General features: G+C 45.1%; 1 protein-coding gene across 6 annotated transcripts in view; it reads right to left on the reverse strand.

Moving 5' to 3' along the window:
• Positions 1-2,201: 2,201 nt before the first annotated feature.
• LOC129853033 (protein RUFY3-like) overlaps positions 2,202-15,301 on the reverse strand; it is an 80,238-nt gene continuing 67,138 nt past the window's right edge. For 5 of the 6 annotated variants that reach the window (XM_055918673.1, XM_055918676.1, XM_055918670.1 and 2 more), the window contains 2 exons: positions 3,620-3,739; positions 2,202-2,837 (listed from right to left, as the gene is read on the reverse strand). In XM_055918673.1, coding sequence (XP_055774648.1) covers positions 2,726-2,837; positions 3,620-3,739 — 232 coding nt within the window. In that variant the 3' untranslated portion in view covers positions 2,202-2,725. Of the gene's footprint in view, positions 2,838-3,619; positions 3,740-8,683; positions 9,961-15,301 lie in introns of those variants that run through there. The other variant, XM_055918675.1, reaches the window with a different exon arrangement.

A 15,301-nucleotide genomic window follows, 5' to 3' on the forward strand; every position in this document is an offset into this window, starting at 1 on the left:
TGGCTGGATAAGAGAATCTGCTGAATGACTCACTACTGTAGTCTCTCTGGATAAGAGAGTCTGCTGAATGACTCACTACTGTAGTGGCTCTGGATCAGAGAGTCTGCTAAATGACTCACTACTGTAGTGGCTCTGGATCAGAGAGTCTGCTAAATGACTCACTACTGTAGTGGCTCTGGATCAGAGAGTCTGCTAAATGACTCACTACTGTATTGACTCTGGATCAGAGAGTCTGTTAAATGACTCACTAATGTAATGGCTCTGGATCAGAGAGTCTGCTAAATGACTCACTACTGTAGTGGCTCTGGATCAGAGAGTCTGCTAAATGACTCACTACTGTAGTGGCTCTGGATCAGAGAGTCTGCTAAATGACTCACTACTGTAGTGGCTCTGGACCAGTCTGTTTAATGACTCTGAGTATAGATCCTATGTAGATGTATAGATCCTATGTAGATGTATAGATCCTATGTAGATGTATAGATCTGAGTATAGATCCTATGTAGATGTATAGATCTGAGTATAGATCCTATGTAGATGTATAGATCTGAGTATAGATCCTATGTAGATGTATATATCCTATATAGATGTATAGATCTGAGTATAGATCCTATGTAGATGTATATATCCTATATAGATGTATAGATCTGAGTATAGATCCTATGTAGGTGTATAGATCTGAGTATAGATCCTATATAGGTGTATAGATCTGAGTATAGATCCTATATAGATGTATAGATCTGAGTATAGATCCTATGTAGATGTATAGATCCTATGTAGATGTATATATCCTATATAGATGTATAGATCTGAGTATAGATCCTATGTAGGTGTATAGATCTAATTATAGATCCTATATAGATGTATAGATCTGAGTATAGATCCTATGTAGATGTATAGATCCTATGTAGATGTATAGATCTGAGTATAGATCCTATGTAGATGTATAGATCTGAGTATAGATCCTATGTAGATGTATAGATCCTATGTAGATGTATAGATCCTATGTAGATGTATAGATCCTATGTAGATGTATAGATCCTATGTAGATGTATAGATCCTATGTAGATGTATAGATCTGAGTATAGATCCTATGTAGATGTATAGATCTGAGTATAGATCCTATGTAGATGTATAGATCCTATGTAGATGTATAGATCTGAGTATAGATCCTATGTAGATGTATAGATCTGAGTATAGATCCTATGTAGATGTATAGATCTGAGTATAGATCCTATGTAGATGTATAGATCCTATGTAGATGTATAGATCTGAGTATAGATCCTATGTAGATGTATAGATCTGAGTATAGATCCTATGTAGATGTATAGATCTGAGTATAGATCCTATGTAGATGTATAGATCCTATGTAGATGTATAGATCCTATGTAGATGTATAGATCTGAGTATAGATCCTATGTAGATGTATAGATCCTATGTAGATGTATAGATCTGAGTATAGATCCTATGTAGGTGTATAGATTTGAGTATAGATCCTATGTAGGTGTATAGATCTGAGTATAGATCCTATGTAGGTGTATAGATCTGAGTATAGATCCTATGTAGATGTATAGATCCTATGTAGATGTATAGATCTGAGTATAGATCCTATGTAGATGTATAGATCCTATGTAGATGTATAGATCTGAGTATAGATCCTATGTAGATGTATAGATCCTATGTAGATGTATAGATCTGAGTATAGATCCTATGTAGGTGTATAGATTTGAGTATAGATCCTATGTAGGTGTATAGATCTGAGTATAGATCCTATGTAGGTGTATAGATCTGAGTATAGATCCTATGTAGGTGTATAGATCTGAGTATAGATCCTATATAGATGTATAGATCTGAGTATAGATCCTATGTAGATGTATAGATCCTATGTAGATGTATAGATCCTATGTAGATGTATAGATCTGAGTATAGATCCTATATAGATGTATAGATCTGAGTATAGATCCTATGTAGATGTATAGATCCTATGTAGATGTATAGATCTGAGTATAGATCCTATGTAGATGTATAGATCCTATGTAGATGTATAGATCTGAGTATAGATCCTATGTAGATGTATAGATCTGAGTATAGATCCTATGTAGATGTATAGATCCTATGTAGATGTATAGATCTGAGTATAGATCCTATGTAGATGTATTAAGACTTTTACACTGATTAACTGTTATTTAGCAAGGCAATGAGACTTTTACACTGATTAAACTTTTATTGAGCAAGGCAATGAGACTTTTACACAGCAAGGCAATGAGACTTTTACACAGCAAGGCAATGATACTTTTACACTGATTAACTGTTATTTAGCAAGGCAATGAGACTTTTACACTGATTAACTGTTATTTAGCAAGGCAATGATACTTTTACACTGATTAACTGTTATTGAGCAAGGCAATGAGACTTTTACACTGATTAACTGGACTAAACTTTACTCAACCGTGCACTAATACATTGTACAAGTTAAACCTAACTAAACCATTACCTACATGTTGGACCCTGGCCTGCTCGTGTCATCTACCACAGTACATAGTTGATGATTCTCCTTCTTCGCTGCCTCCACTTCCGATAACAAACATCATTATTAGTGAGGGGGACTTCGAACATGTTCAGACCAGCTTGAAAACATGATTGTTCCAGATGTTTTTTTTACAGTTTAAATTCCCTGTGAAGGAGCTAGGAGCAGGGTGCTGTACCTTCTGGATGTCGCCCAGGTGTTTCAGGTCTCTCTGGGGGGGGCTGAGGTCATCTTCTCCCCAGACACAGGGTCTATGTACTGGCTACCTCCACCACCACCCCTCCCTCTCCTCAGCTCCAGCTCCAAACATGACCTGACACCACACACAATAAGAGAGTTGCTATAGCGATAGCCTGGAGGATACAGAACTGCACACACAATAAGAGTTGCTATGGCGATAGCCTGGAGGATACAGAACAGCACACACAATAAGAGTTGCTATAGCGATAGCCTGGAGGATACATAACTGCACACACAATAAGAGTTGCTATGGCGATAGCCTGGAGGATACAGAACTGCACACACAATAAGAGTTGCTATAGCGATAGCCTGGAGGATACAGAACTGCACACACAATAAGAGTTGCTATGGCGATAGCCTGGAGGATACAGAACTGCACACACAATAAGAGTTGCTATAGCGATAGCCTGGAGGATACAGAACAGCACACACAATAAGAGTTGCTATAGCGATAGCCTGGAGGATACAGAACAGCACACACAATAAGAGTTGCTATGGCGATAGCCTGGAGGATACAGAACTGCACACACAATAAGAGTTGCTATGGCGATAGCCTGGAGGATACAGAACTGCACACACAATAAGAGTTGCTATGGCGATAGCCTGGAGGATACAGAACTGCACACACAATAAGAGTTGCTATGGCGATAGCCTGGAGGATACAGAACAGCACACACAATAAGAGTTGCTATGGCAATAGCCTGGAGGATACAGAACAGCACACACAATAAGAGTTGCTATGGCGATAGCCTGGAGGATACAGAACAGCACACACAATAAGAGTTGCTATAGCGATAGCCTGGAGGATACAGAACACCAGAGTGGGCCAGTCTTGTGTCACCCCCCCTTAGTTACCTGTGTTTCCTGAGCTGTTCCACCTCCAGCTGTAGAGCGTCCATCTTGTCTCCAAACTCCTGTTTGAACATTCTGTTGTCCTCCCCTGCCTGGTCCCTCTCCGTCTCCGCCTGACGGGATCTGAACCGGGGGGGAGGGGTGGGGGGATGAAAACTACAGAAGACTTGAATGAACTAAAGATAAAATGAACAGTAAAGGACAGGGAGAGACCTTTTTTTCAACAGAAGATAAACAGGGAAAACAAAGCTAGGATGAACATAAAAAGAATGAAAGACGCTCCCCTCCAATCATCCAGGAGAACGACAGACGCTCCCCCTCCAATCATCCAGGAGAACGACAGACGCTCCCCCTCCATTCATCCAGGAGAACGACAGACGCTCCCCCTCCAATCATCCAGGAGAACGACAGACGCTCCCCCTCCAATCATCCAGGAGAACGACAGACGCTCCCCCTCCAATCATCCAGGAGAACGACAGACGCTCCCCCTCCATTCATCCAGGAGAACGACAGACGCTCCCCCTCCAATCATCCAGGAGAACGACAGACGCTCCCCCTCCATTCATCCAGGAGAACGACAGACGCTCCCCCTCCAATCACCCAGGAGAACGACAGACGCTCCCCCTCCAATCACCCAGGAGAACGACAGACGCTCCCCCTCCAATCATCCAGGAGAACGACAGACGCTCCCCCTCCAATCATCCAGGAGAACGACAGACGCTCCCCCTCCAATCATCCAGGAGAACGACAGACGCTCCCCCTCCAATCATCCAGGAGAACGACAGACGCTCCCCTCCAATCATCCAGGAGAACGACAGACGCTCCCCCTCCAATCATCCAGGAGAAGCAGACCAGTAGAAGAAGTTTGATTTAATAGTTTTTATTATGCTAGTATTGACTACAGGTGACGTCCACAGACAGGTCATGTTATTTAGCCTTGCTATGCTCTGGGACTGCTTTATTGTCATGCTGACCTGGACTGACTCTTCACATTTTCAGTAAAAAGCATCTAGACATTATCTCCCATTTCTTTTAAACTAGCAATTGGTTTTCAACAGTGCAACATTGTTTCAATATTGAAATTCCATCTCCAGCTGTCCCATTGTAATGAAAGTGTAGGGGTTGGGACTCATGAATCAGCTGTCCCATTGTAATGAAAGTGTAGGGGTTGGGACTCATGAATCAGCTGTCCCATTGTAATGAAAGTGTAGGGGTCGGGACTCATGAATCAGCTGTCCCATTGTAATGAAAGTGTAGGGGTTGGGACTCATGAATCAGCTGTCCCATTGTAATGAAAGTGTAGGGGTCGGGACTCATGAATCAGCTGTCCCATTGTAATGAAAGTGTAGGGGTCGGGACTCAGCCAGTCCAAGTCATGAATCAGCTGTCCCATTGTGATGAAAGTGTAGGGGTCGGGACTCATGAATCAGCAGTCCCATTGTAATGAAAGTGTAGGGGTTGGGACTCATGAATCAGCTGTCCCATTGTAATGAAAGTGTAGGGGTTGGGACTCAGCCAGTCCAAGTCATGAATCAGCTGTCCCATTGTAATGAAAGTGTAGGGGTCGGGACTCATGAATCAGCTGTCCCATTGTAATGAAAGTGTAGGGGTTGGGACTCAGCCAGTCCAAGTCATGAATCAGCTGTCCCGTTGTAATGAAAGTGTAGGGGTCGGGACTCATGAATCAGCTGTCCCATTGTAATGAAAGTGTAGGGGTTGGGACTCATGAATCAGCTGTCCCATTGTAATGAAAGTGTAGGGGTTGGGACTCAGCCAGTCCAAGTCATGAATCAGCTGTCCCGTTGTAATGAAAGTGTAGGGGTCGGGACTCAGCCAGTCCAAGTCATGAATCAGCTGTCCCATTGTAATGAAAGTGTAGGGGTTGGGACTCATGAATCAGCTGTCCCATTGTAATGAAAGTGTAGGGGTTGGGACTCAGCCAGTCCAAGTCATGAATCAGCTGTCCCATTGTAATGAAAGTGTAGGGGTCGGGACTCAGCCAGTCCAAGTCATGAATCAGCTGTCCCGTTGTAATGAAAGTGTAGGGGTCGGGACTCATGAATCAGCTGTCCCATTGTAATGAAAGTGTAGGGGTCGGGACTCAGCCAGTCCAAGTCATGAATCAGCTGTCCCATTGTGATGAAAGTGTAGGGGTCGGGACTCAGCCAGTCCAAGTCATGAATCAGCTGTCCCGTTGTAATGAAAGTGTAGGGGTCGGGACTCAGCCAGTCCAAGTCATGAATCAGCTGTCCCATTGTAATGAAAGTGTAGGGGTTGGGACACAGCCAGTCCAAGTCATGAATCAGCTGTCCCATTGTGATGAAAGTGTAGGGGTCGGGACTCAGCCAGTCCAAGTCATGAATTAGCTGTCCCATTGTAATGAAAGTGTAGGGGTTGGGACTCAGCCAGTCCAAGTCATGAATCAGCTGTCCCATTGTAATGAAAGTGTAGGGGTTGGGACTCAGCCAGTCCAAGTCATGAATCAGCTGTCCCGTTGTAATGAAAGTGTAGGGGTTGGGACTCAGCCAGTCCAAGTCATGAATCAGCTGTCCCGTTGTAATGAAAGTGTAGGGGTTGGGACTCAGCCAGTCCAAGTCATGAATCAGCTGTCCCGTTGTAATGAAAGTGTAGGGGTTGGGACTCAGCCAGTCCAAGTCATGAATCAGCTGTCCCATTGTAATGAAAGTGTAGGGGTTGGGACTCAGCCAGTCCAAGACATGAATCAGCTGTCCCATTGTAATGAAAGTGTAGGGGTCGGGACTCAGCCAGTCCAAGTCATGAATCAGCTGTCCCATTGTAATGAAAGTGTAGGGGTCGGGACTCAGCCAGTCCAAGTCATGAATCAGCTGTCCCATTGTAATGAAAGTGTAGGGGTCGGGACTCAGCCAGTCCAAGTCATGAATCAGCTGTCCCATTGTAATGAAAGTGTAGGGGTCGGGACTCGGCCAGTCCAAGTCATGAATCAGCTGTCCCATTGTAATGAAAGTGTAGGGGTCGGGACTCGGCCAGTCCAAGTCATGAATCAGCTGTCCCATTGTAATGAAAGTGTAGGGGTCGGGACTCGGCCAGTCCAAGTCATGAATCAGCTGTCCCATTGTAATGAAAGTGTAGGGGTCGGGACTCGGCCAGTCCAAGTCATGAATCAGCTGTCCCATTGTAATGAAAGTGTAGGGGTCGGGACTCGGCCAGTCCAAGTCATGAATCAGCTGTCCCATTGTAATGAAAGTGTAGGGGTCGGGACTCAGCCAGTCCAAGTCATGAATCGGCTGTCCCATTGTAATGAAAGTGTAGGGGTCGGGACTCAGCCAGTCCAAGTCATGAATCGGCTGTCCCATTGTAATGAAAGTGTAGGGGTCGGGACTCAGCCAGTCCAAGTCATGAATCGGCTGTCCCATTGTAATGAAAGTGTAGGGGTCGGGACTCAGCCAGTCCAAGTCATGAATCAGCTGTCCCATTGTAATGAAAGTGTAGGGGTCGGGACTCAGCCAGTCCAAGTCATGAATCAGCTGTCCCATTGTAATGAAAGTGTAGGGGTCGGGACTCAGCCAGTCCAAGTCATGAATCAGCTGTCCCATTGTAATGAAAGTGTAGGGGTCGGGACTCAGCCAGTCCAAGTCATGAATCAGCTGTCCCGTTGTAATGAAAGTGTAGGGGTCGGGACTCAGCCAGTCCAAGTCATGAATCAGCTGTCCCGTTGTAATGAAAGTGTAGGGGTCGGGACTCAGCCAGTCCAAGTCATGAATCAGCTGTCCCATTGTAATGAAAGTGTAGGGGTCGGGACTCAGCCAGTCCAAGTCATGAATCAGCTGTCCCGTTGTAATGAAAGTGTAGGGGTCGGGACTCAGCCAGTCCAAGTCATGAATCAGCTGTCCCATTGTAATGAAAGTGTAGGGGTCGGGACTCAGCCAGTCCAAGTCATGAATCGGCTGTCCCATTGTAATGAAAGTGTAGGGGTCGGGACTCAGCCAGTCCAAGTCATGAATCAGCTGTCCCATTGTAATGAAAGTGTAGGGGTCGGGACTCAGCCAGTCCAAGTCATGAATCAGCTGTCCCATTGTGATGAAAGTGTAGGGGTCGGGACTCAGCCAGTCCAAGTCATGAATCGGCATAATTCTTATGGATACAAACAAATGTTAATATAAAAAGGGTGAAACGAAGTGCAGCTAGTTTGCAGTATTTCTAGCTTCAGTTGTAAGGGATTATGTTAGCTGTGTTTTTGGCTCTTCTGAACAACAGTGTCCTGACGACTGAGCACATTTTCCTTGCCAGGCGAAATCACACTTCTTATGAATGTATACAAACAAATGTCACTAGAAAACAGCTGAAACAAATGCAAATACAGCTATTTTGCTGTTATCTGGCTGCACTTTTTGACGTGACTAAGTTAGCCGTAGTTGGCTAGCTAGCAAGCAAGGGATAAGAACGTTACCTGCCAGTATGGCAATGGAACATTTAGAACGAACGACTGGGTCGCGTCCCATAGATACAGAACAAAAAGACTGAATGACTGGGTCGAGTCTCTGGTAACCGAACCAATAGAACGAACGACCAGCCGGCTTGGGTAGCGACCCTCGATTTGTGTAAAGACTATATCTTGTGGAAAGATGAAGCGGTATGAATACATTTATCAAAATAAAGCTAATGAAAATGTCAATCATTATTTGAATATGTCGGTAACCTGTTGTATAAAAGTGCCTGAGAAGCCCGTGATTGGAGGATATATTGGCACGGTTTGCGTCAACTTCCTCTCAGGCCTCACAACACCCGTGCCAATATGTCCTGCAAACACGGGATTCTCAGGCATTATCACTTAACGGTGCAGGAGGCCAGAGAGAGGGCTGCTCAGTGGCTGGTTAAGCACGTGTGTATGTAGTGCTGGTCTAAGGACAGGCGGTACGTAGCATTGGGCTTGTCTAAGGACCTACGGTATGCCACTGTTGGAGGGCGTCTGGGTGTGTTGATGTACAAGAAATACCAGCATCTATTTTGATTTTTCAGAACAGTAACCTCTCTCTTACTAAAATGGCAGACATCCCAAACCTCTTATGAGGGAACATTCATTGCAACTGTGGGTCTGATATCTTTATTAACACAGAAAGATGTAGTACTGTGAGAGGAGTTACCTTGCACTGCTAGTCCAACAGAACGATAGTCTATCTGGCGCCCTCTAGCCTGTCTCTATCTGGCGCCCTCTAGTCTGTCTCAGTCCAACAGAAAGATAGTCTATCTGGCGCCCTCTAGCCTGTCTCAGTCCAACAGAAAGATAGTCTCTATCTGGCGCCCTCTAGTCTGTCTCAGTCCAACAGAAAGATAGTCTATCTGGTGCCCTCTAGCCTGTCTCAGTCCAACAGAAAGATAGTCTATATCTGGCGGCCTCTAGTCTGTCTCAGTCCAACAGAAAGATAGTCTCTATCTGGTGCCCTCTAGCCTGTCTCAGTCCAACAGAAAGATAGTCTATATCTGGCGGCCTCTAGTCTGTCTCAGTCCAACAGAAAGATAGTCTCTATCTGGCGCCCTCTAGCCTGTCTCAGTCCAACAGAAAGATAGTCTATCTGGTGCCCTCTAGCCTGTCTCAGTCCAACAGAAAGATAGTCTATATCTGGCGCCCTCTAGCCTGTCTCAGTCCAACAGAAAGATAGTCTCTATCTGGTGCCCTCTAGCCTGTCTCAGTCCAACAGAAAGATAGTCTCTATCTGGTGCCCTCTAGTCTGTCTCAGTCCAACAGAAAGATAGTCTCTATCTGGTGCCCTCTAGTCTGTCTCAGTCCAACAGAACGATAGTCTATCTGGCGCCCTCTAGCCTGTCTCTATCTGGTGCCCTCTAGTCTGTCTCAGTCCAACAGAAAGATAGTCTATCTGGCGCCCTCTAGTCTGTCTCAGTCCAACAGAAAGATAGTCTCTATCTGGTGCCCTCTAGTCTGTCTCAGTCCAACAGAACGATAGTCTATCTGGCGCCCTCTAGTCTGTCTCAGTCCAACAGAAAGATAGTCTCTATCTGGCGACCTCTAGCCTGTCTCAGTCCATGCTGCTAATCAAAGTAATGCTGTCGGGAAAGCTGTTTAAGGAGTTTAGTTTAGGAAATAAAAGATTGTTTAACAGTTAGAAATTAAAGGTTTAACCGCAACACATATACAGTAATATCAAAATAAATACCCTAGTTTAGTCATTTCTATATTATGCAAAGGTTGGTCTTATGTTTTGATTGGGAATCAGATTTCTGAAACTATGATGTGGGTGTCATTGTGGGGGGCGAAGGGGAAGAGAGGAGAGTCCTATAGTTGCTTCTGAAGCAGTTTCCCCGCGTTGGAACTCAAGCTTCTGGCCTGCTTCACACAGTCTTTCTCACTGAGAGGAAGAGAACCAAGAAATGAAAGAAATGGAGAGATAGAAGGACAGAAAAAAGAAGAAGAGGAAGACAGTAGTTATTGCAGGGAATGTATCTTGCTGTAACTCCCTGTGAAGAGAAACTTATTGTGAAACACATTGGACTGAGCTTTATTAGACAGACCTGATAAACACACTGGACTGAGGTTTATTAGACAGACCTGATAAACACACTGGACTGAGGTTTATTAGACAGACCTGATAAACACACTGGACTGAGGTTTATTAGACAGACTAGACCTGATACACACACTGGACTGAGGTTTATTAGACAGACTAGACCTGATAAACACACTGGACTGAGGTTTATTAGACAGACCTGATAAACACACTGGACTGAGGTTTATTAGACAGACCTGATAAACACACTGGACTGAGGTTTATTAGACAGACTAGACCTGATACACACACTGGACTGAGGTTTATTAGACAGACTAGACCTGATACACACACTGGACTGAGGTTTATTAGACAGACTAGACCTGATACACACACTGGACTGAGGTTTATTAGACAGACTAGACCTGATACACACACTGGACTGAGGTTTATTAGACAGACTAGACCTGATACACACACTGGACTGAGGTTTATTAGACAGACTAGACCTGATACACACACTGGTCTGAGGTTTATTAGACAGACTAAACCTGATACACACACTGGACTGAGGTTTATTAGACAGACTAGACCTGATACACACACTGGACTGAGGTTTATTAGACAGACCTGATAAACACACTGGACTGAGGTTTATTAGACAGACTAGACCTGATACACACACTGGACTGAGGTTTATTACAGACTAGACCTGATAAACACACTGGACTGAGGTTTATTAGACAGACTAGACCTGATACACACACTGGACTGAGGTTTATTAGACAGACTAGACCTGATAAACACACTGGACTGAGGTTTATTAGACAGACTAGACCTGATAAACACACTGGACTGAGGTTTATTAGACAGACTAGACCTGATACACACACTGGACTGAGGTTTATTAGACAGACTAGACCTGATACACACACTGGACTGAGGTTTATTAGAGACTAGACCTGATAAACACACTGGACTGAGGTTTATTAGAGACTAGACCTGATACACACACTGGACTGAGGTTTATTAGACAGACTAGACCTGATACACACACTGGACTGAGGTTTATTAGACAGACCTGATAAACACACTGGACTGAGGTTTATTAGACAGACTAGACCTGATACACACACTGGACTGAGGTTTATTAGACAGACCTGATAAACACACTGGACTGAGGTTTATTAGACAGACTAGACCTGATACACACACTGGACTGAGGTTTATTAGACAGACTAGACCTGATACACACACTGGACTGAGGTTTATTAGACAGACTAGACCTGATAAACACACTGGACTGAGGTTTATTAGACAGACTAGACCTGATAAACACACTGGACTGAGGTTTATTACAGACTAGACCTGATAAACACACTGGACTGAGGTTTATTAGAGACTAGACCTGATACACACACTGGACTGAGGTTTATTAGACAGACTAGACCTGATAAACACACTGGACTGAGGTTTATTAGACAGACTAGACCTGATACACACACTGGACTGAGGTTTATTAGACAGACTAGACCTGATAAACACACTGGTCTGAGGTTTATTAGACAGACTAGACCTGATACACACACTGGACTGAGGTTTATTAGACAGACTAGACCTGATACACACACTGGACTGAGGTTTATTAGACAGACCTGATACACACACTGGACTGAGGTTTATTAGACAGACTAGACCTGATAAACACATTGGACTGAGGTTTATTAGACAGACTAGACCTGATACACACACTGGACTGAGGTTTATTAGACAGACCTGATACACACACTGGACTGAGGTTTATTACAGACTAGACCTGATAAACACACTGGACTGAGGTTTATTAGACAGACTAGACCTGATACACACACTGGACTGAGGTTTATTAGACAGACCTGATACACACACTGGACTGAGGTTTATTAGACAGACTAGACCTGATACACACACTGGACTGAGGTTTATTAGACAGACTAGACCTGATAAACACACTGGACTGAGGTTTATTAGACAGACTAGACCTGATAAACACACTGGACTGAGGTTTATTAGACAGACTAGACCTGATAAACACACTGGACTGAGGTTTATTAGACAGACTAGACCTGATAAACACACTGGACTGAGGTTTATTAGACAGACTAGACCTGATAAACACACTGGACTGAGGTTTATTAGACAGACCTGATACACACACTGGACTGAGGTTTATTAGACAGACTAGACCTGATAAACACACTGGACTGAGGTTTATTAGACAGACTAGACCTGATACACACACTGGACTGAGGTTTATTAGACAGACTAGACCTGATACACACACTGGACTGAGGTTTATTAGACAGACTAGACCTGATACACACACTGGACTGAGGTTTATTAGACAGACTAGACCTGATAAACACACTGGACTGAGGTTTATTAGAGACTAGACCTGATACACACACTGGACTGAGGTTTATTAGACAGACTAGACCTGATAAACACACTGGACTGAGGTTTATTACAGACTAGACCTGATACACACACTGGACTGAGGTTTATTAGACAGACTAGACCTGATAAACACACTGGACTGAGGTTTATTAGACAGACTAGACCTGATACACACACTGGACTGAGGTTTATTAGACAGACTAGACCTGATAAACACACTGGACTGAGGTTTATTAGACAGACTAGACCTGATAAACACACTGGACTGAGGTTTATTAGAGACTAGACCTGATACACACACTGGACTGAGGTTTATTAGACAGACTAGACCTGATACACACACTGGACTGAGGTTTATTAGACAGACTAGACCTGATACACACACTGGACTGAGGTTTATTAGACAGACTAGACCTGATACACACACTGGACTGAGGTTTATTAGACAGACTAGACCTGATAAACACACTGGACTGAGGTTTATTACAGACTAGACCTGATAAACACATTGGACTGAGGTTGTCAAGAGCTCTGTTTTAGTGGGATCTAAAACAGAACACAGCCTGAAAGCCTAATTCACTCAGGGCCGGTTCCTGGGACTCAGATAAAAGATTAAGACTGACAACAGGGCAGGTTCCTGGCACTCAGATAAAAGATTAAAACTGACAAAAAAGCCTAAAAAAGTAGATGAAGAATCCCAAAGACAGAGTTGCTTTTAAGTCCTGGAAAGCAGTTGTGAATGCTTGGTAAACTCATGCGTCCTGTTCTAATCTACTGCGGAAGTGCGGTTTATTGACGTGTATAGACAAGTTAGCTTTACAACGTCCGCTAAACGATGAGCACACTTCAAATGGGGCAGAAGTGTGTGTGTTGTTGTGATTCTGGGCAGTCAGATAGCTAGCAACAATGACAGGAAGCTGCCATGTGGGGAATCGTAGGTAGTTGTTGTGATTCTGGCCAGTCAGATAACTAGCAACAATAGTCCCTCCCTCCTACCAGGCTGTTTATAGTCCCTCCCTCCTACCAGGCTGTTTATAGTCCCTCCCTCCTATCAGGCTGTTTATAGTCCCTCCCTCCTACCAGGCTGTTTATAGTCCCTCCCTCCTACCAGGCTGTTTATAGTCCCTCCCTCCTACCAGGCTGTTTATAGTCCCTCCCTCCTACCAGGCTGTTTATAGTCCCTCCCTCTACCAGGCTGTTTATTGTCCCTCCCTCCTACCAGGCTGTTTATAGTCCCTCCCTCCTACCAGGCTGTTTATAGTCCCTCCCTCCTACCAGGCTGTTTATAGTCCCTCCCTCCTACCAGGCTGTTTATAGTCCCCCCCTCCTACCAGGCTGTTTATAGTCCCTCCCTCCTACCAGGCTGTTTATAGTCCCTCCCCTCTACCAGGCTGTTTATAGTCCCTCCCCTCTACCAGGCTGTTTATAGTCCCTCCCTCCTACCAGGCTGTTTATAGTCCCTCCCTCCTACCAGGCTGTTTATAGTCCCTCCCTCCTACCAGGCTGTTTATAGTCCCTCCCTCCTACCAGGCTGTTTATAGTCCCTCCCTCCTACCAGGCTGTTTATAGTCCCCCCCTCCTACCAGGCTGTTTATAGTCCCTCCCTCCTACCAGGCTGTTTATAGTCCCTCCCTCCTACCAGGCTGTTTATAGTCCCTCCCTCCTACCAGGCTGTTTATAGTCCCTCCCTCCTACCAGGCTGTTTATAGTCCCTCCCCTCTACCAGGCTGTTTATAGTCCCTCCCTCCTACCAGGCTGTTTATAGTCCCTCCCTCCTACCAGGCTGTTTATAGTCCCTCCCTCCTACCAGGCTGTTTATAGTCCCTCCCTCCTACCAGGCTGTTTATAGTCCCTCCCTCCTACCAGGCTGTTTATAGTCCCTCCCTCCTACCAGGCTGTTTATAGTCCCTCCCTCCTACCAGGCTGTTTATAGTCCCTCCCTCCTACCAGGCTGTTTATAGTCCCTCCCTCCTACCTGGCTGTTTATAGTCCCTCCCCTCTACCAGGCTGTTTATAGTCCCTCCCTCCTACCAGGCTGTTTATAGTCCCTCCCTCCTACCAGGCTGTTTATAGTCCCCCCCTCCTACCAGGCTGTTTATAGTCCCTCCCTCCTACCTGGCTGTTTATAGTCCCTCCCCTCTACCAGGCTGTTTATAGTCCCTCCCTCCTACCAGGCTGTTTATAGTCCCTCCCTCCTACCAGGCTGTTTATAGTCCCTCCCTCCTACCAGGCTGTTTATAGTCCCTCCCTCCTACCAGGCTGTTTATAGTCCCTCCCTCCTACCAGGCTGTTTATAGTCCCTCCCTCCTACCAGGCTGTTTATAGTCCCTCCCTCCTACCAGGCTGTTTATTGTCCCTCCCCTCTACCAGGCTGTTTATAGTCCCTCCCCTCCTACCAGGCTGTTTATAGTCCCTCCCTCCTACCAGGCTGTTTATAGTCCCTCCCCTCCTACCAGGCTGTTTATAGTCCCTCCCTCCTACCAGGCTGTTTATAGTCCCTCCCTCCTACCAGGCTGTTTATAGTCCCTCCCCTCTACCAGGCTGTTTATAGTCCCTCCCCTCTACCAGGCTGTTTATAGTCCCTCCCCTCCTACCAGGCTGTTTATAGTCCCTCCCTCCTACCAGGCTGTTTATAGTCCCTCCCCTCTACCAGGCTGTTTATAGTCCCTCCCCTCTACCAGGCTGTTTATAGTCCCTCCCCTCTACCAGGCTGTTTATAGTCCCTCCCCTCTACCAGGCTGTTTATAGTCCCCCCCTCCTACCAGGC

Source organism: Salvelinus fontinalis, chromosome 4 (genome assembly GCF_029448725.1).
Source record: "Salvelinus fontinalis isolate EN_2023a chromosome 4, ASM2944872v1, whole genome shotgun sequence".
Lineage (NCBI taxonomy): Eukaryota > Metazoa > Chordata > Actinopteri > Salmoniformes > Salmonidae > Salvelinus > Salvelinus fontinalis.